At 35.2% G+C, this 21,055-nt stretch overlaps 1 protein-coding gene across 4 annotated transcripts in view; it reads right to left on the bottom strand.

Annotated features, from left to right (window-relative positions):
• XPO1 (exportin 1) overlaps nt 1-21,055 on the bottom strand; it is a 42,499-nt gene that overhangs the window by 1,137 nt on the left and 20,307 nt on the right. For all 4 annotated transcript variants that reach the window (XM_027966715.2, XM_042246014.1, XM_027966716.3 and 1 more), the window contains 20 exons: nt 13,610-13,671; nt 13,338-13,382; nt 12,472-12,653; nt 11,116-11,164; nt 10,917-11,036; nt 9,774-9,902; nt 8,973-9,131; nt 7,845-8,042; nt 7,372-7,510; nt 6,994-7,175; nt 6,758-6,914; nt 6,509-6,672; nt 6,107-6,241; nt 5,595-5,778; nt 4,737-4,843; nt 2,549-2,743; nt 1,687-1,855; nt 1,156-1,290; nt 911-1,070; nt 731-827 (listed from right to left, as the gene is read on the bottom strand). In XM_027966715.2, the coding sequence (XP_027822516.1) occupies nt 731-827; nt 911-1,070; nt 1,156-1,290; nt 1,687-1,855; nt 2,549-2,743; nt 4,737-4,843; nt 5,595-5,778; nt 6,107-6,241; nt 6,509-6,672; nt 6,758-6,914; nt 6,994-7,175; nt 7,372-7,510; nt 7,845-8,042; nt 8,973-9,131; nt 9,774-9,902; nt 10,917-11,036; nt 11,116-11,164; nt 12,472-12,653; nt 13,338-13,382; nt 13,610-13,671 (2,768 nt within the window). The remainder of the gene's footprint in view (nt 1-730; nt 828-910; nt 1,071-1,155; nt 1,291-1,686; nt 1,856-2,548; nt 2,744-4,736; nt 4,844-5,594; nt 5,779-6,106; nt 6,242-6,508; nt 6,673-6,757; nt 6,915-6,993; nt 7,176-7,371; nt 7,511-7,844; nt 8,043-8,972; nt 9,132-9,773; nt 9,903-10,916; nt 11,037-11,115; nt 11,165-12,471; nt 12,654-13,337; nt 13,383-13,609; nt 13,672-21,055) is intronic.

The following is a 21,055-nucleotide window of genomic DNA, read 5'->3' as shown; positions in this document are numbered from 1 at the left end:
GACTAAATGTGTTGGTTGGAGGCAAAGATTACAAAAGAGGGATAGTATAATGCCACATATAAAACATACTTCAGGAGTAATAATAAGAAAGACTAATGATCAAGTTTAAGTATATTATCATCGTTCTCATAGCTATGTTATCAATTTTCATCCTTTATAACTCTGTATGAATTAGCTTTTCTTTACACTTAATAAAAAAAAATAAAACTTTGTATTTTGGAGGGGGAAAAAAACCTGCATGTTATGTTATCAATTCTTATTTAATAGATATGGACAAGAATTCATCAGCTCTTTTTGATTTCTTTAAAACACAACGATACAACAAAAATTCCTTTTCCCCTAAGTCAATGAAGCACCATAACAGCAGTAAATAACAGGCCGGTATCTGCTAATCACCATGGTTCCCCCTAAAATGAATTCTTTACTAACAATGGGGAAAATCTCAAAAGGAACTATCAACGTATTTCATTCCCCCCACTCCTTTAAAAGTATCTATGGGCTTCAATCACAATGTTGCAATAGACATGTTACCCCAAACATTTTAAACCAATCTCCTCTTCTGGCCTTGATTTAAAGTTTTTCCTTCTGTAATCTATCTCAAAAGAGTAAGACTGTACATATTTTAAAAGCACACTCATTTTGCTCATTACAAAAAGTGGTCAATTCTGGATGCAAGAATGCAATCAGTATTTACTCTCAACATTTCTGCAACTGCAAATAAAATACGTACCTTTATCTGTACCAGGAAATCCCGAAGATGTTCCTTGAATGCTGGAATATCCTGATTTAAGCTGAAAAGTCCTGTCACAAAGAGCTTTACTTGAGCGCTGCAAGTTAAAACACAATGATTAATCACCTAAAAAAAAAAAAAAACCTTAAAAAATTTGAGTTTATAAAAAGGGATATTTACTCTTGTAGATGAGGGAATGCAGACTTAAGAAGATTAGCCACATATTCCTGAATAAACATTTGGTTGTTAACTGGATTTCCAGGATTTAATGGTGTACTTATTTTTCCTTCTTCAACCAAATTAAACATATATGCAAGGATGGATGCATGCATTGTTAAACCTGTTGGTAAGAAGGACATCATTAAACTCTCAGATGTACTAACAATCAGAAGGAACATAGAATTTTTATAGCTTTAAATTCTTACCCGCAGTATGTGAAGTGTCTGTCACAACAGAAAAGATATGCTGAAGAATATCACAAAAATAAGTCTGATAAAAACTCTGAGCTGCAGCTTCTTCTTGTGCAACATTTTGTAAGAGTGTAAAAAGTATCTGTAAGCCTAAAAGACATATAAAGCCAACCAACTTATTCCATACTGACAACATTCACAATAGTACTTCAGCTATTAATTCAAAGTCCCTCTCTTTTTTTTTTTTTACGCTAAAGACAATTATTTGCCTAAATTATCTTGACTCAGTAATGAAGTTAAATTAGAATCAATGATTGCTTACTTACAGACTAATTAACCATTACCACCTTTCCATTATTTCTTAAGGTTTAGTTGATTCTCTCCCACATCCATTACTGATGCACTCAAAAAAACCCCATGACAAGTGAAGTGATACCTCTTGTCTGCAACTATAAATACACAGATAGATGGGTGTCTATTTGTAAGTGCCTGTATGTGGATTGTGGGTTGGCAGGCAAATAAAGATCATCATTTTTATGTATTTACCTGTATCTGCTACATTCCTCATGGTATGTTTAAAAGCCCAAATAATAGAATCCAAAACAAGTTTAAACTGTGCAGGTGGAATAGCCAGGAACGCTGGGAAACAATGAGAATTGACAGCCTGAAGTAGTAAGAAAAAGTTCGTTCTGTGTTCAGGATATTCTTCAAAGTCCTAAAAATAAATGGTGGGAACAAAATAGAAGTTTCAATGCCTTAAATTGTATTTAATGGAAGAGGGAAAGCAAGCTCTAATTCATTATAGATATTTGGAGTTGTTAGTGGATCCCATAAGATATATGGCCTACTGGAAGTCAAACTCACAGATAATACAATTCACCTGGTAAGGGAGAACAAAAATACTATTACACAAATGAATTGTCAATATGAAGGAATACAAGGTCATCTTATTATAAAGAGAATTCAACAAAACCCACGAAGACCATCACATTTTCTATTAGCATTGAAACTTGCCAGAGATTTGCTACCACTTTAAAGTGACTTTGAGATCAGTAACACAGATTAGAGAAGTCTACTGTGTAAATGTGTACACGTGTATCTACATGTTTTTTTTTGGTTAATACATTTTCCCATTCTTTATAAACATATACTACACTTTACTGAACTTTAACTAAAAACCCAGTGACTAAAATGTTTCAAGTTTTAAATAAACGCTAGCTGCTATTTGAATAAAAATCTTTGGCAAATTTTAAAAACAAGTACTTTTCTTATCTAGAAGTGCAAATGTTTTAACATCAGAGCCTAAAATTTATGCTATGCTTATAGACAGCCATCATTTACGCTTTTAAAAGTAATATGGATTAACTGTAGAACTTGCCATTATGTAACTGAAATGCAAATTGCATACCTTATTTATCATATTCAATGTGCACTCAAAAACAGCATCAAATATTTGAGGTATTTCAGCTGTTATATGTCCTCCTAACTTGTTGACAATAATAGCCATAGTACTAAGCACTTCTGGCTCTCTAGCAGCTGGGACATTTCTCTGGTAATCAATGAGAACTGCATCCAACAGAGGAGGAACAAAATTTTCAGCTACCTGTTTAAAAAAAAAAAAAAAAAACTTTTAATTTTAATTCAGGCACTTGCTAACTCTTACTAAGCAGCTAGGTCAATGTCACCTTGTAAGACTTAATTTAGGTTGATCATCTACTGAAAAACGGAAACTCTTATGGCTTTAATTCTGGTGTATTAGAACTTTACAAAGAAAAATCAAGAAATTAAAATAGGCAGAAAAGGGCCACGGACATTGTACAGCTTAAATCTATACTCATTAAAGAAAACTGGGGCCTGAAATCAAGTGACTAGCTCTAAGTATTCTGGCAGGACCAGGATTCTAGGGATACTGTGTGTGCGTGAGGAACAGGGAGGGTAAAGCCTAACTGTACACCGAAGTATTCGTATCGAAGCAGAATCAGACATCCACCATCAATGCTTTTTTAAATTTAATGAATGCTAACCGATAGTTTAATAATCAGAAATAATAACCATTACTTACTCTCAAAAAAGGAACTAAACTATGCCAGAAAGACTGTGGTAGGCTTTCCGAGATTCCCAATAAACAGTCTAAGGTGTAAACTCTATGCTTTATAATGCATCCTCCATTAAGATGTGCTCAATAAATATGATCATGTTTCATTTAACTAAACAGTAGTAGTGTCCCAATATACAAAACAGGCCTAGCAAGATTTGAAGGATAAGCACAAAATTATTTTTGTTTAATTACTAGGTTTTCTCTTAACTAGAACCGATTCTCCCTTCTTTTTCTTCAAGTTCTACTCAGACGTGATTAAGTTCTACAAGTTTACTTACATACATTATAAAATGATTATAGAAAAGTAAGTTTAGTGATCATAGATATTTCATATATAACACCTCATATAAACAGGCAAAAAGTTGTGATAAAAATGCTTAAGATTTACTCAACTTTCTTAGAAAACATACAGCAGTGTAAATTTTATATACCATGTTTGTACACTACATCCTTTTTTTGACCTACAACATGACATTAGTTCCTATTAACACAGTCAAGTGATTTAATATTTTTATATATTCTAAAATGATCACATTAAATTTATAGTCTGTTACCTTAAAAATATTAGTTCTTGACTATTATACACTATTTCCCATACTGTATACTTCATACCCATGCCTCATTTATCCTTTCCTTGACCACTCTCATATTTCCACTCTTAACATTGAATTTATTTTCCTACACCCTAAATCTGAATTATTTGACTATCTCTGAATTCACAGCCCCAAAGTTCAACATAAATCTTAGCTGTAAACTAGTTTGATACCTTGGTAATTTCATGAAGAAACTTTCCAGTATTAATAGGAACAATATTGAAATATCAAATTTATGAAAGTAAGTAGCACAGTGCTCAATGCTACTTCCATCCAACAGCGATGAACAGAAAAGGATTTATCGGAATGTTCCAAAGATCCAAAGAACAAAAGGTTTAACAATAACTAAACATAAATAGCTCCCCCAAGTTCACGCATATGGAGCCAATTACTTTTTGAAAACCATTTAAGACTGACAGGAAGACTTTCAAACCTTCAACTATAAAACTGCTTATTCCCACTAAGGAGGCAAACAGCTCTTATGACAGCTTTACAAATTGCTCCCAAAACCATCAGGAAAAAAAATTTCATTTGAACTCTATCCATGGAAAATAAAAATGACCCAATCATCTCAACTACCTTATTATATCACCACCCTCCCCCTACCAACAGCAATTTATTTGGAGGAAGGTATGTATCTTGGGCTTCCCTGGTGGCTCAACTGGTACAAAATCTGCCTGCAATGCAGGAGACCTGTATTCGATTCCTGGGTTGGGAAGATCCCCTGGAGATGGGATCTTACTATTTTAATGGACCCCCAAAACTCCAATAAATAGAATGCTATAAAGTAACACCAAATGTAAACATCTAAATTACCTTTTAAGTAGCTAAATGCATACAGAATATATACACGTTCTATAGAATGCAGTATCAACTTTAAAAAACAAAAATGACACTTCACTTACCATCTGTGGATCATTAGACCGGCTCACCCAACCAGATATTAACTTTAAAGTTTCTCTTTTTACTGTTCGCATACTTCTAATCAATGGTTGCTTTGTAACCATCTCACCTAAAAAACAAATCAGGTGGACTCCAATTTGACAACTAAAATTCTATATTGGCAGTTACATGTACTTCAGATACTATTTGTTTCCATTCTCCATTAGAAAACCTGAAGACAAAGAGTGCTCCTGCTCATTCATGTCCAACTCTTTGCAAGCCTATGAACTATAGCCTGCTAGCATCTTTTTGTTCCCGGGATTTTTCCAGGCAAGAGTACTAGAGTGGGCTGCCATTTCCTCCTTCAGGGGATCTTCCCGACCCACAGATCATTGGGAGGCAGATTCTTTACCACTGAGCTACCCAGAACGCCACAAAAAACAAGAGGACACAGATGAATTTCCTGGGAAATAGAATAATTTTATAAGGGAAAGGGGCATGTGCAACTCATTAAAAATTGTTGAGGACTGCCTAAAACACAGGAGGTATTTTGTCAAAAGTGCTAAATGCTTATGACTTTGGCCACCTCATGCGAAGAGTTGACTCACTGGAAAAGACTCTGATACTGGGAGGGATTGGGGGCAGGAGAAGGGGACGACCGAGGATGAGATGGCTGGATAGCATCACAGACTCGATGGACGTGAGTCTGAGTAAACTCTGGGAGATAGTGATGGACAGGGAGGCCTGGCGTGCTGCGATTCATAGGGTCGCAGAGTCGGACACGACTGAGCGACTGAACTGAACTGATGATCACTGAACTGAAGGCAGTGAATGTAGAACTAACTTAATATATTATTCCATAAGAATTCAGAATTGCTTACCATTAGCTTGAATAGCTGCAGAAATATTTTCACTGAGGCACTTGTATACATTAAGCATATCTAAATAAATTCTCCCAAGCTGAATCACAAATGGGTGTCCAACTGCTTTGCAAGCTCTCACATTTGTTTTCAGTATGCTACCAAGTTGCTTGACTGTTTCAGGATCTTTAAGTATATCCACATTCTGTAAGAACAAAACACAACTCCACTTATCATAATAGAATTCTTTTTCAAAGCAAAAAAAATTACCCACATCACTAAAAACCACCATTACATATATAATCTTGAAGTGTAAAAGTACTGCAAAAGTCTTTATTACTGAAGAATAGAGCAAAGTATTTCCCAAAATATGATCCGAACAGAATAAAAATGCTACCATTCTTTCAATGTGCAAAAGCACAAAAAGCACTATGGATCAGATATACATGTCAAGGTATAAAATTTACTACTTCTGTAAATGTAACTTTCTTAAGATTCCATTAGAACTTTTACAGAAAGTAACTAAAACTTACTTTGGTTGCTTGCTGGATTATGCTATCCCAAACCTGATTAGGAAGTAGCATATATTTTTCTATCAAATGTTCCTGTACTGTTTGGTCTGTTTGTGCACCGATCATGTACCCCACAGCTTCATAAAATGTATGGACCTATATTAAAAGGTAGACATGTTACTTGTATGCATTATAATAAGGAAAATCACATACAAATAATTCATTTACATAACAAGCTAATTTTGTTAACATATCAGTAATAAGTAGCAATTCAGTTTAACACACTTCTAATTAAATTTATGCCTCACTAGAAAAATTTAAACACAGAAACACTTGAATTGAATCCATTAGTGGCATTCTACCCCCATTAATGAATTCTCATTAGTTATTTTCTAAGAAAAATATGCTTACTGATCCACATACCTGTTGAGGTTGAAGATCACAAATTATAGTGTTAATATTGTTCAAAATCTCATCAATAAATGGCATTACTTCTCCAACCTGAACCTGAACGAAATGCCTGCGGCACTTTTGAGCTATTTTAATGAAAGTATCACAAGCCATGTCCTGGACTCCATCGTGGGTCTCTTAACAAAACAAAAACAAATATCAATAAAATTTTTGCCTTTTCCATTAAGCAAAAATAAAATATATTAAGCAAACAGGATTTACCATGCATGAATTCGAAGAGCTTGTTAACTACTGTCTTCAAAAATTTCCAGTGAGCTCTTAAAAATCGTGGATATTGACCTACTATGTACATGATATTTGATGCAATAATAGCTTTATTATCTTTGCCTCTTTTCTGTTCACATAATCCTAATAGGTCCTGTAAAGTAAGAAAAATTTCAGTCATTTATAGTAAAATACACTAACAAGGTTCTAGTTCACACCTATCTCTTACATACCTTTATAACAGTAACAAGAAATCGCTTTTCATCCTCTTCATGCATTGCTCCACTAATGGAGCCTATTGCCCAACACAATGTATTCAAATTCTTCCATGACCACTCCGTACCATTCACTTGATTGTGAAGCTTCTCAGTCATTATTCTTTCTGTATCTACATAATCCAGATGAGTAAGATAAACTACAGGAAAGAAAAAAATTCCACGTTTTAAAATCCAAAACTTAATGAGCAAAAAGATTTTTACTAAGACCAACAGCACTCTAATAAGGATGGCTATTGACAGACTCAGAAACTAAGCATGTTTCCTAAACAGTATTTCCACAAAAGAATACAATTTTAAAAATAAGGATTAAATTAATAGTATTTATTAACTTACCTAATGTTTCTCTCATATTCTTATACAAATTTATGGAATCTGTATCCTTCATGAATTCTCTTACAACTTCTCCCTGATCATTTTCTACAACTAATACTTCCTCTGGTTTAGCCATTCTACTAACCATTAATAAACGGACCTATTCAGCAATTAAAAAAAAAAAATCTGTTAGATCTCTGAAATTAGTTACATCAAATATAACTCCCACTCTCAAAAAATGGCACTTAACACCAACATACCAAACACAATCATGCCCACAATATAAAACAATAAACATACTTAAAATGTAATTCTACAATAAATTTCAATCTAAACATGGACAAAAACAACTGTTAACTTTCCTTCATCTCATTTGCATTTCTAACAAACTCACAGATTGTGCTTGGATAGAATCAGCCAAAAAATAAAAGCCAGCATTTTCATCTGGTCCTCCAAAATCAGAGAAAGCACACTCAACCACACACTGTTGTTACCTTGGACAATACAGGCAAATAGAGCTGTCTCCTAGGAGGAACATCAAAATGCTGACTTCCAGATAGCAACGGAGAGGCAGATGTTGAGAACGGGCTTTCTCTATAGAGTTCAGCTGCCAGGTGATTCCAGTACTCAAGACAAATCTTAAAGATTTCAGTTTCCTCTACTTCGGATACCAACAACATATAATGAAGGGCCTACACAGAATACCAAAACTATTAAAACAATCCTTAGACATTACTAACAACCTCAAACTGTTTTCCATTTGCTATGTTAATGGGAAATAAAAATTCATATTGCTTTTTGTACACTCTGAAGTTTCACCATTTATCAAATATACAATAGAAATTGTATAGGAGCAAAGTGCACTTTCTTCTGACATGTCCTAGAACATGCTAAGAAACTTACATGATTGTTAAAAAGTATGGACATCAAACGATATTTGGTAATAGCAAAAAGGGAGAAATAACTCAAATGTTCAACAGATGAACGGACACAAAAAATGAGGTATATCCATATAAAGGGATATTATTCGGCATGAAAGGGATGAAGTACTGACGTATGCTATATAACATGGTAACATGTTAAGTGAAAGAAAGCAGTAACAGAAGTCCACACATTATAATTCCAATTATATGAAAGGTTTAGAATAGGTAAATCCATTGAGTTGTAAAGCAAATTACTTGTTGCTAGGGACTGGAGGGAAGAGCAGAACGGAATGACTTGTTTCAATGGGTACCTTATCCTTTGTGGGTAATGACAAAATGTTTCAGACTAGAGAGATGGTTGAAAGCACTGTGAATGCACTAAATGCCACTCATGCGACCTGAAAGTTGTATGTTATTACACCTCTATTTTACAATAAGGTTTTTAGACTTTGCCTCTCAGAAATGACACATATGCACACTTATTGGAATTTAATTTTCATTATAAATTACTGATCTGACATTGAATAGAACACAGAAATCAGGACACTTGGCTTCTGACTAGAATCCAGAATTGAGAGCATGTATTGTATTGTGCAGACAAACAATAAGATATGTCAAAGAGTATGTCAAAAGAATTTTAGAACAAAAGCAGTTTCAATTATTATTAATTTCAGAAGCCAAAAGCTCCACAAAGCCTACCTCCATGAGTGTTTCCCTGAGATTTAATCTTTTTTCTATAAGTTGACCATGTTCTTTAAGAAAGGTGCAGAGAAACAAACTGAGATTTTGAATAAAGTTCTGTTCATCATCCTTTCCATTTGAGTATGCAAGTCGAATATTGGTATTTAGAGGAAGCATCTGCAAATTTAAATATGGATAAGCCTTCAAAATAACAACAAAGTTACTACATTTAAGTTCTAAATTTCCATCACATTTTATGAATTTTAAAACATAATAAATAGTTATCTTTCAATAAAATGCCTTGGTCTATTATATCCATTTTTGTACCTTTCAGTCCTAGCTTTTTTTTTAAAATCAAAAGCATAGTAAGATTTCCTCAAAGACAATCCTTTGAAATTTTTCCTAAATCAGTTTTCCCACCTTGGTGTTATTAAAAATGTTCAAATATATAGTTGATTCAGATTACAAATATATTACGTAGCAATGTAGTTTTATGATTAACCTTCTAGATAATTTCATATATACTTAGTCAACCTAGGACTTAGCCAATTCCTTTAATTTAAAAGATGGAAAGGTCAAAGGCAGAATATTAAACCCCAGGTAACCAAAACTTTAAATTCTGCAGAAATTACATATCAAAACATTCCCAGAACATTTCAAGGATTCTCAAAATTTCTAGCTTACCCTTCATTTTATATAATAAACACAGAATTGCACTGATCTATTTATGCTAAGCTGTGGTGAAATGGTTCAACTGAAATCCAACTTTTTCTAAGGCACTAAAATTGTTTAGTCAGTTTAATAAGAGGGTTACATTACCTGTTTTAGCTGCATCATTGTCAGCGTAAACAGCGTTACAAATTGCTCCTCATACTGGCTTACACTCACACCAGCAATCTCAGTGAGGCACTTCAGAGAGACATTTCGAAACATTGGAACATTCAGGAACTATTTTAATTAAAAGAAAGGGGAGAGAGGGAGCATAAAATTAAATAGCCTGAAACACTTCACTTAAAATTAACAATTAAAAAAATAATGAAGGATTTAGAAATCAGGAACACTGGGGGAAAAGAAAACAGGCAAATAGATGGTGATACAGGTTTTTGGTATCTATATTTTAAGGAAATTTCATTATCCACCCAACAGCTAGTAAATGCTTTAAAAGCAAACCATGCTTTCTTTGATGTGTCTTTAGACATCTGAAAAACACGAAGTTGCTTAGAAACTTTCCCCATGAACTACTACATGACTTTTAAAGATATGTTTTCTGTATAATCTGAAAATATTGTAACTGTTTAAGATCCTAAGAGATCTTAATATACCTAAGATTAACAAAGGTATAGGGAAACTGGCTCTTATTTTATTGTTGAGAAGGAATAAATGTAGCCTCCTGTTTGTGGGTGGCAACTGATGAGCATCAAAAACCTTAAAAATGGACATACCAATGCTTAACATGTATTAAAATTTGCACAAAGTATCTGGACAAGTACATAAATACCCAACATTTCCTGTGGTATTGTTGACAGCAGCAAGCAATTTAAAATAAACTTTCTGTCAATAAAATGGTGGCTCCAACATAGTAAATTCACATTAGAATATGACCCTATCAAGTCCTGATCTACAAAGCCCTAAATGTAACAGTCTGCTTTTAGAGGGTCTTGATTAAATACATAATTTATTCATTACATTTGATTAGAAAACATCTGAAAATACAACCAGGTGGTAATTGATTATCTCTGGATAAACAATTACAAGACTTTATATAAGCATTACATGCTCTTTCAAACAAATTATTAGTTGTTCACATAGAATATGAGAGACTGCCTAGTAAAGTGACAGTATTAAAAGATTCTGAAAAATAAGACTGATTATGGTTATGAATGCAGATTGGTTTTTCTATTCAAAAGAGCATAGTTGTGCAAACTTTATTTATAAGAAAATAACTGAAACACGTTCACGTACCTTATAAATTAATGTGCTGATTAACTTGGTCTCAAAAATATACCCAAGCGGAATCCAGTTAAGAAATCTGAGCAACGTTTCTAAAGTTGCATGTACAAGTGGAGCATTTTGGGAATTTTCCTACAACAAAAACATGTTTTTCAATTAACATCTTCCTATAGTAAGTTATTTTTTTTTAAGTCAAATTACAAACACTTACCATCACAAACTGACAAAGCTGAAAAATTTGTGAGAATTCGTTGCACATGCTAAAGAAAAACAAAAAAGTGATCAGTTTAGAAGAAATGCTGTAACTATTTACAGAGTAACAACATTTCAGCAGCCATTAAAAGCCTAGTTACTTCCATTTATAAACACAGGTATCAATAATTTCATCGAAAAGTTATTAAGTTGGGACTTCCCTGGTGGTCCAGTGGCTAAGACACTGTTTTCCCAATGCAAGGGGCCTGGCTTTGATCCCTGGTCAGCGAACTAGAACACACATGCCACAGCCAAATAAATAAATGTGCCATGCTTAGTCACTTGTGTCCGACTCTTTGCAACCCTATGAACTGTAGCCCGCCAGGATCCTCTGTCCATAGGGATTCTCTAGGCAAGAATATTGGAATGGGTTGCTGCGTCCTCTTCCAAGGATCTTCCCAGCCCAGGGATCAAACCCAGGTGTCCAACATTGCAGGCGGATTCTTTACCATCTGAGCCACCAGGTAAATAAATAAATGAGTTATTAAAACTATGGGTAAATATCATTCTTTTAAAACTCACCTATAAAGAGCACGTTAATTTCCTTTAAAGGTTTGGTTGTTATGTAAACTCTATTTGAAAAATTTCAATTAACATAGTCTTTTACTAATTTTTTAGTTTGGTCATGCAGCATGGCATGCAGGATCTTAATTACCCAACCAGGGATCAAGCCAGTGCTCCCTGAAGTGGAAATTCTTAGTCTTAACCACTGGACCACCAGGCATGCCCCTCAATCTAGTCTTTTAAATCCAGACAGTTAAAATAAAACTCTCCAAATGAAGAGAGGCAGTGTTAGATATCCCTAATCCACTGTGCTTACACACGGAACCAGAGAAAAAAATTCTAAATTCTGAAGCTAGTTTAAACACATAAAGGTAAAATATTTGTTCCATAATGACTAAACACATTTTTATTACTATGTTGAAGAAAATAAAATCTGCCATGTTTCTGGTGTTAACTATAGGAAAATGGATAAAATGTAGGAATAGTAGAATTCTGTAGACATTTGGACACAAGTCATATCCTTGGATCCATAATTAACTAGACACCATATAAAACGGACTCCCAAGAGCATTCTGGGAATTCTTAATCTATATTCTTTCCACACAACATGTATGAAGTTACTTTGTTTTAATACCATACATATTTTTCAAGCCTCCCCAATTTAGAGTATTAGGCCATTTGAGCATTATTTAAACTTGGAGTCAAAAAGAATTAAAAATGTATTAACTTGTTCCTTAAATATTTATAATCTACCTCCAATTCCTTGAAATTGTTTGAAAAATTGCTTAAAAATTCTAAAACAATTACTTGCCTGTCTTTTAAATGCTTAGCTTTCACTTGGGTTATCTGTCCACTAGAAAAATCAAATACTTCTTCACTCAAGAGTTTCAGAATCACCATATTATTCTGACAGAGACTTTCACTGGTCCGACTTGCTCCAACAATGTCACTGATAAAAGTTGGCCAGTGTTTTGGCCACTCCTGTTTAAGTATCTAAAATAAAACAGAAAGTGTTAATTTCATTTCACTTGTCAACTGCAAATAAACAAACTTCACAGAAATTGTGTGATACCAAAAGCAGAAGAAAATCATCAACCAGCCTTCATTTTGTTCCCCTTTATCAAGACAGGAAATGGGCCAGTCTCTACACAGAATATACTGAGTTAGAAACTTCAAAGTCCTATGTCTTAAATGTACCATTCTCAGGAAGATTTTTGTACATATTTGTAGAAGTTAGGTAAGTTACAATTTTCTAGTTAGATATATAGAAAGTTTAAAAAACAGGTAAAGTATAAAGATCAATTAAACGGATGCTTGAATTCAAAGCAATTTTTTAACGAATCAGTAAGACTGAGATAGCTGACATGGAAAAGAAACATACAATATGAGGCAAAATTTTGTTAATGAGTCCAATCCATATTGGAGCCAAAGAAGTGAAGTTTTTATAGTATTTGTAAATACTGTAGTACTCTTTGTAAACACTACCACAGCATATTAATAACTTTAAATGTTAGACAATGGGCTAACTATTGTAAACACTGTGAGGACTACTATCACCACTCTGCAAGACGTTTAGTTAATCAATAAAAGTAGAAAAGAATACTTTGTTCAACTTAGCCTAATTCTCAGGGAAGCACCTAATTCTCAGGGAAAACAATGTATCAAGTAAAAACTTACCTGAACAAGAATCATATTTAATTTCCCGATATATACCTTTTCTTTCTAAGAAAAGAAAAAAGTTCAAACAAGGACTTTAAAAAATTGATATAATCAATAAGAACTGCAGGCAGCCCCCCACCCATGCCCCACAGAAAGAACAAAGTGATTACAGATCAATCATAAATGATTTGCATATGTGTCTATATGTCTGTGACAGAAGTGGGTTTAAGATCAAGATCCAATATTTAAATGATTTACACTCTCACAGTAGCTTCCAATAAAGCTCTTACCTCTACACAAGTTGGGTCAGATGATGTCTTGATAATGAGGCCCACAACGTATTTTTTAATTCCTATTAAAAAAAATTATTCAACTTTATAGCGTGCTATAAAGGGAAGAGTAAAGATCAGATCATACACCTGAATCCCATCACCAGTTATGACATTATGGGGGAAAATGAATACTACTACTTTAATTTTTCAGTTTCGTGAAGAATGACAAAATATTGGTTTGACAACTATGAATTATTATCTTCTAAGATATTCTTTAATACTAGATAGCCAACTATACCCAGCTGTGATTTTTAAATTAAGAGGAAAAAAAAAGGGGGAAACCTATGATTCCTTTAAAGAAACACAAGGTCAGATATTAGTCCCTGTCAGATTTATTTACAGCACTAAGCTAATCCTGTATGTAATTTTACCTTGTTTGTTCTACAATGTAGAAAAAAAGTTAAAAAGAAAGTTTTTATTTATATGATTAAGGATACCTTTATAGCATTACCTATTCTTTCAACAGTTAACATTTCACGTCTTTCATTTTAATTTGCACCATTCAGAATTTACTGGGCATCTACTATACATCCCCTCAAAATTTTAAAGTAATGTTCACCTTAAATTAATATAGCCAAAGGACCTGAAACAGGATTTCCTAATCCAACAAATTATCTCTCCCTATGAAAAACAAAGACTAATCTCACACCTGCTTAATAATTTAGCTTTTGCCACCAAATGCTTTATGAAGATTTTCAAATTTTCAAAGCTATCTGAACTTCAGAAATACAGATGAAAGTTTGTAGAACTGTGTCCCAACTCTCATCTAGCAAATCTACATTGGACTCAATATCCATTGACCAATTATCCATTGGATAATTTATAAGAAACAGCTACCCAGAAATATAACCAACCCTAGGCAACAAAATGCCTATTTGATTGTAAAACTACCCAAATAGAGCAATTTTCATGAGTTAAGTGTTAAATTCACTCTTTGACCCACAGGTTCCTTCATTGGTAACAAATAATTTTTATTAGTTATGGTGGAACTGGACATTTCAACATTCCAAATAAAGGCAAAACTTTTAAAAGCATGAATTACAAAAATGTTTTCCTAATTGATGAAAAATATCACAAGTAAAATAAAGACACATAATAAGGGTTATTAATCAACTGAAAATGTAATATTTATTATCAATATTCACAATATAAGAATCATTTGAAAAACTGCCTGCCAGTTACCAAAGATTTAACTATATATACACAAACACATAAAATCCAGTGAAAATTATGTTACTGACATTTAAAAAACTTCTACACTAGGCAAAGGCCCCAGTAATAACTGTTGTAGACAGGATCTACCAATGAACATGCTGTGTTGTGCTTTGTCACTCAGTCAGGTCTGACTCTTTGTGACCCCATGGACTGTGGCCCACCAGGCTCCTCTGTTCATGGAGATTTCTCCAGGCAAGAATATTGGAGTGGGTTGCCATGCCCTACTCCAGAGGATGTTCCCAACCCAGGGATCGAACCCAGGTCTCCCACATTGCAGGCGGATTCTTTACCATCTGAGCCACCAGGGAAGCCCCAATGAATGAAATGAAAGAAATGGGCAAAACTTCCAGGACAAATTGTCTCTAAGTTGTTAGCAGGAAAAACTAAAAGGTGTAAGTACATTCTGTACTTATGGGGGCAACATTTTAGACAATGTTTCTATTGTCTAAAATTATTTTTTCAAGGAAAAAAAAAAAAAGAGGCTTTGTGGACACCCAAAAGAAAATCAGATTTAGATTCAATAAAGTGATTTTAAAAAAGGAAGAAAGAAAGAAACACCCAGAACTAGGGGAACTAGTTTTATTTTAAAATGAGTGCTAAATCATACCACTTAGTTAGGATTAAAAAAAAAGTGAAGTCACTCAGTCATGTCCGACTCTTTGAGACCCCATGGACTTAGCCTACCACACTTCTCTGTCCATGGGATTTTCCAGGCAAGAGTACTGGAGTGGGTTGCCATTTCCTTCCCCAGAGGATCTTCCCAACCCTAGGGATCGAACTTAGGTCTCCTGCACTGTAGGCAGATGCTTTACCATCTGAGCCACCAGGGAAGTCACTTAGTTAGGATAACCCACACAATAATCTCATGTCCTTAATATCCATTAGATCATTATCAAAACAATTCTTGTATTGTTGACCTTTCTGCTCTTTAGATAAATTGTTGTCATTAAGGCCCCTAAAAAAAATTTAAGAAAAAGAACCATTCTGAATAAACAGAAAACATCACTCTAAAACCTCTAAATACAGGCAAAAACATGGAACAGTAGTGGTCAGTAGTACAAACAGTAGTAGAAACAGTAGTACAATTTCTACTTCCATATGGGTTTAGAGGCTTCTCTCAGCCTCAGAAGAAAACAGAATCAGATTGACCCTACAACTCTATTAACGACTAAATAACTTCTTTTCAGAAACTTCTGAAATTCATCTATAAGATGGAGCAAAGAGTAAAAGATGAAACCGGAAAAATGTGAAATACGTAGTAAACACACACACTCAACCTGTAAGGATCTCAGAGACAAACTAAGTGTCAACTTAGTACCACTAATTATCACTCTAAAATGATCAGTGTCCGTTCAAGGCACTTAAAAACTACATGTAAAAACCTTTTCCATCAAGTACTGCTGCACAGTGTGTTTAGAATCTCCTGCTATGTAGCTTATATGATTAAGTACCATAATGCCCTCCCCAAATTTCTTCCCATTATTTACCAAAATGAAAAAAGTAAAAGGAGTCAGTTAAGACTAGTTCTAAAATTGTGAATTACACCTTTAAAAAAAAAAATGGTGGAAATCCCCTGGTTGCCTAGTGGTTAGGATTTTGGGCTTTCACTGCCATGGCTTCAGTTCAGGCCCTTTTTGAGAGCCAAGATTCTGCAAGCCATGTGGCTTGGCCAAAAGAATAAATAAATAAATAAATGGTGTCACACATATCAAGGTAGAAAAGTCAGATGTTTACAGCTGAGCAGAGAAAGCTCAGCTTCTCAGATTTAACATAAAACGATCCTAGACTTGACAAAAACAAAACCCCTTTATTCGCAGCATGTCTTTGTGCCAAATGAGTTAACTCGTCTGCCAGTTGGAAGGAAAAAGGTTTTTTTTTTTTCAGTTTCTTCAATTGTTTTATAAATAAAACAAATTTCTTACAACAAGAACTATCTTTACAAGACTTCATATCCAATAAAAACCATACTAATCAGAAATTATCTCTCTCCAATTATTCAGAAAGCCAATGTGGAGAGACTAGGCTACTCCTTCTAGCAGTCTTCTAAGCTCTTTCCTGGGAATCAGGAAAACTTGTAAAATATATGTATTAAACAGATCAAAGAACACTTCACTGAAGAGTTCTCATATGTACGTTGTATGCCTCTGACAAACACAATTATGCTCTTACTGCTTACTATGCCAACGCTTTCAAAGGGCTCCTACAATGATCCAGCACACTTCTATCAATAGCCCCTACATCCCATTCTTCTAAGTAGGAACAAAAAAATTCATCTCCAAAGTTTTTAAAATAAACCTTCAAATCATTTATTGAAAAGTACTACTTTTTTTAAAAAAAAGGACCATCCATGCAGTTTCTTCAAAATATGGTACACGAGTATAAAAATGCCCAAATACTCACTGGAAGGTGGCTTTTGGCATATGAGGGTAGCTTATGCTCCTTATCCAAGGGTTTAGGTATTAATCTTTTATAACTTTATTTTCCTCAATATCAAGAAAAATGTCTTTGACAGTATCATTTCAAATAGAAACAAAGCAACACCAAATAATCCACATTATCTCATACATTGATAACAATATTAGCTAGCTAAAAAGGTGAGATTTAAGTACACATAATTTCCAAAAATGCTCAAACGACCACACCATTGCACTCATCTCACACGCTAGTAAAGTATGCTCAAAATTCTCCAAGCCAAGCTTCAACAGTGTGAACCCTGAACTTGCAGACATTCAAGCTGGTTTTAGAAAAGGCACAGGAACCAGAGATCAAATTGCCAACATCCGCTGCTACTGCTGCTGCTAAGTCGCTTCAGTCATGTCCGATTCTGTGCGACCCCAGACGGCAGCTCAACAGGCTCTGCCACCCCTGGGATTCTCCAGGCAAGAACACCGGAGTGGGTTGCCATTTCCTTCTCCAATGCATGAAAGTGGAAAGTGAAGTCGTTCAGTGGTGTCCGACTCGTCGCAACTCCATGGAGTGCAGCCCACCAGGCTCCTCTGTCCATGGGATTTTCCAGGAAGAGTACTGGAGTGGGGTGCCATCACCTTCTCCAGGCAACATCTACTAGATCATCGAAAAAGCGAGAGTTCCAGAAAAAGATCTACTTCTGCTTTATTGACTATGCCAAAGCCTTTGTGTGGACCACAACAAACTCTGGAAAATTCTTAAAGAGATGGGCACACCAGACCACCTGACCTGCCTCTTGAGAAATCTGTATGCAAATCAGGAAGCAAATAGTTAGAACTGGACATGGACCAACAGACTGGTTCCAAGTCAGGAAAGGAGTACATCAAGGCTGTATATTGTCACCCTGCTTATTTAACTTCTATGCAGAGTACATCATGAGAAACGCTGGGCTGGAAGAAACACAAGCTGGAATCAAGATTGCCAGGAGAAATATCAATAACCTCCGACATGCAGATGACACCACTCTTACGGCAGAAAGTGAAGAGGAACCAAAATCCCTCTTGATGAACGTGAAAGAGGAAAGTGAAAAAGCTGGCTTAAAGCTCAACATTCAGCAAACTAAGGTCATTGCATCTGGTCCCATCACTTCATGGCAAACACATGGGGAAGCAACGTAAACTGTGACAGACTTTCTTTTCTTGGGCTCCAAGATCACTGCAGATGGTGACTGTAGCCATGAAATTAGAAGACACATGCTCCTTGGGAAAAAAGTTATCACCAACCTAGACAGCATATTAAAAAGCAGAGACATCACTTTGTCTACAAAGGTCTGTCTAGTCAAGGCTATAGTTTTCCCAGTAGTCATGTATGGATGTGAGAGTTGGACAATACTGAAAGCTGAGCACTGAAGAATTAGTGCTTTTGAGCTGTGGTGTTGGAGAAGACTTTTGGGAGTCCCTTGGACTGCAAGGAGATCCAACTCAGTCCATCCGAAAGGAAATCAGTCCTGAATATTCTTTGAAAGGACTGATGCTAAAGCTGGAACTCCAATACTTTGGCCACCAGACACAAGAACTGACTCATTGGAAAAGATCCTGATGCTGGGAAAGATTGAACGCAGAAGGGGACAAGAAGATGAGATGGTTGGATGGCATCACCAACTCAATGGACATGAGTTTGAGTCAACTCCGGGAGTTGGCAATGGACAGGGAGGCCTGGGGTGCTGCAGTCCATGGGGTCACAAAGGGCTGGACACAACTGAGCAACTGAACTCCCATCAGACTTAATAGTTATATACATCATCTTGAAAGTTATTTACACAGCAATATTAACAGTCATACCCCCTAGGAATATCTTGTAAATATTAGACACTTAATGACAAGGTAAAAGAAATGCATTAACAGAATGTGATTCACTAAAACCCTTTAAAATGAGAACTTACTGACTACAACGTACTAATGGTGCCATATTCCCGTAGAGGGAAAATGCCCTTTCTAAATTTAAATTGTAAGTTTGTTCATGAGCATCTTAGCTAGTCAGTGATACAGACTATCATTATATCATTAACATCATTATATTTTCAACCAAGTATAGAATTCTACCCATTGAGAGAAAAACAGGAGTGAAAAAGTTGCAGAATCTTATCCCTTGCTTTCATAGTGGCTAATTTTCATACACCACAGAAAATGGAGAGCCTTGACACAGTATCACAAAAGTAAAGCTACAACCAGGCAAAATTGAGTTCAGTCCAGTCCAAACCATTGAGCAATACCTAAACTCACTTTAAATGTGTACTCTATAATCACATCCCTTCATCAAAGCCATGTGTAACTGAAACTTTTTCCAAAAAAAAAAAAAAAAAAGAAATGTTACTTTCAGATGCATAGCAAAGTGACTCAGTTATATATAACATACATGCATGTATACACTTTTGGCTTCCCTGGTGGCTCAGTGCTAAAAGAACTCGCCTGCCAGTGCAAGAGACACGGGTTCAATTCCTGGATTGGGACTATCCCCTGGTAAAGAAAATAGCAACCCAATACTGTATTCTTGCCTGGAAAATCCCACGGATAGAGGTGCCTGGTGGGTTACACCGTCCCTGGGGTTGTAAAAGAGTTGGACGTGACTTAGTGACTAAATAGCAAGAACATACACGTTTTCAGATTCTCTTCCATTATAGTTTATTACAAGATTATTGATACTCAATATACCACAAGACATGCGCTACATAGTAGGTCTGTTATTTTATATATAATATTACTTCTATTGATCACATATCCCTAATTAATCCCTCCTCCCCTTTCAAACCCTTAGGTAACCATAAATTTGTTTCTTATGTCTTTGTTTAAATGAGCTCATTTGTATTGCTTTTAAAGATTCCACATACATCTGTCCTCTGACTTATTTCACTTAGTATGATAATCTCCAGGTCTATCCAAGTGCCTGCAAATGACATTATTTCATTCTTTTTTATGTCTGGGCAATATTCCACCGAGTATGCACACAACCCACTTCTTTTCCCACTCATCTGTCCATGGGTATTTAGGCTGCTTCCATGTTTTGGCTCTTGATCTCTTGACGAAGGTGAAAGAGGATGAAAAAGCTGGCTTAAAACTGACATTCAAAAAACTAAGTCATGGCACCCAGTTCCATCATTTCATGGCAAATAAACAGGGAAACAATGACAGACTTTATTTTCTTTGGCTCTGAAAAAGATTTGATGCTTTCGAATTGTAGTGCTAGAGAAGACTCTGAGAGTCCCTTGAGATACCAAGGAAATCAACCCCAAACATTCATCGGAAGGACTGATACTGAAGCAGAAGCTCTAATACTTCAGCCACCTGATGCAAAGAGCCAACTCATTTAAAAGATTATGAAGCTGGGAAAGATTAAAGGCAGGAAAGGGGACAACAGAGGATGAGATGGTTGGATGGCATCACCAACTCAATGGACAGGAGTTTGAGCAAGGTCCCAGAAATGGCGAAGGAGAGGGAAGCCTGGTGTGCTGTAGTCCATGGGGTCACAAAGAGTCAGACACGACCTAGTGACTGAACAAAAAAACGTCTTGGCTATTGTAAACAGTACTACTATGGACACTGGGTTTCATGTATTTTTTTGAATAAGTTTTCATCTTTTCTGCATATATGACCAGGAGTTGGATTATTGGCTCATATGGTAACTCTATTTTTAGTTTTTTAAGGACCCTCCATACTGTTCTCCATAGTGACTGAACCAATTTACATTCCTTCTAACAGTATAGGATAGTTCCTTTTTCTCAACATC

Source organism: Ovis aries, chromosome 3, assembly GCF_016772045.2.
Source record: "Ovis aries strain OAR_USU_Benz2616 breed Rambouillet chromosome 3, ARS-UI_Ramb_v3.0, whole genome shotgun sequence".
Lineage (NCBI taxonomy): Eukaryota > Metazoa > Chordata > Mammalia > Artiodactyla > Bovidae > Ovis > Ovis aries.
This window is presented reverse-complemented; position numbering and strand designations above follow the sequence as displayed.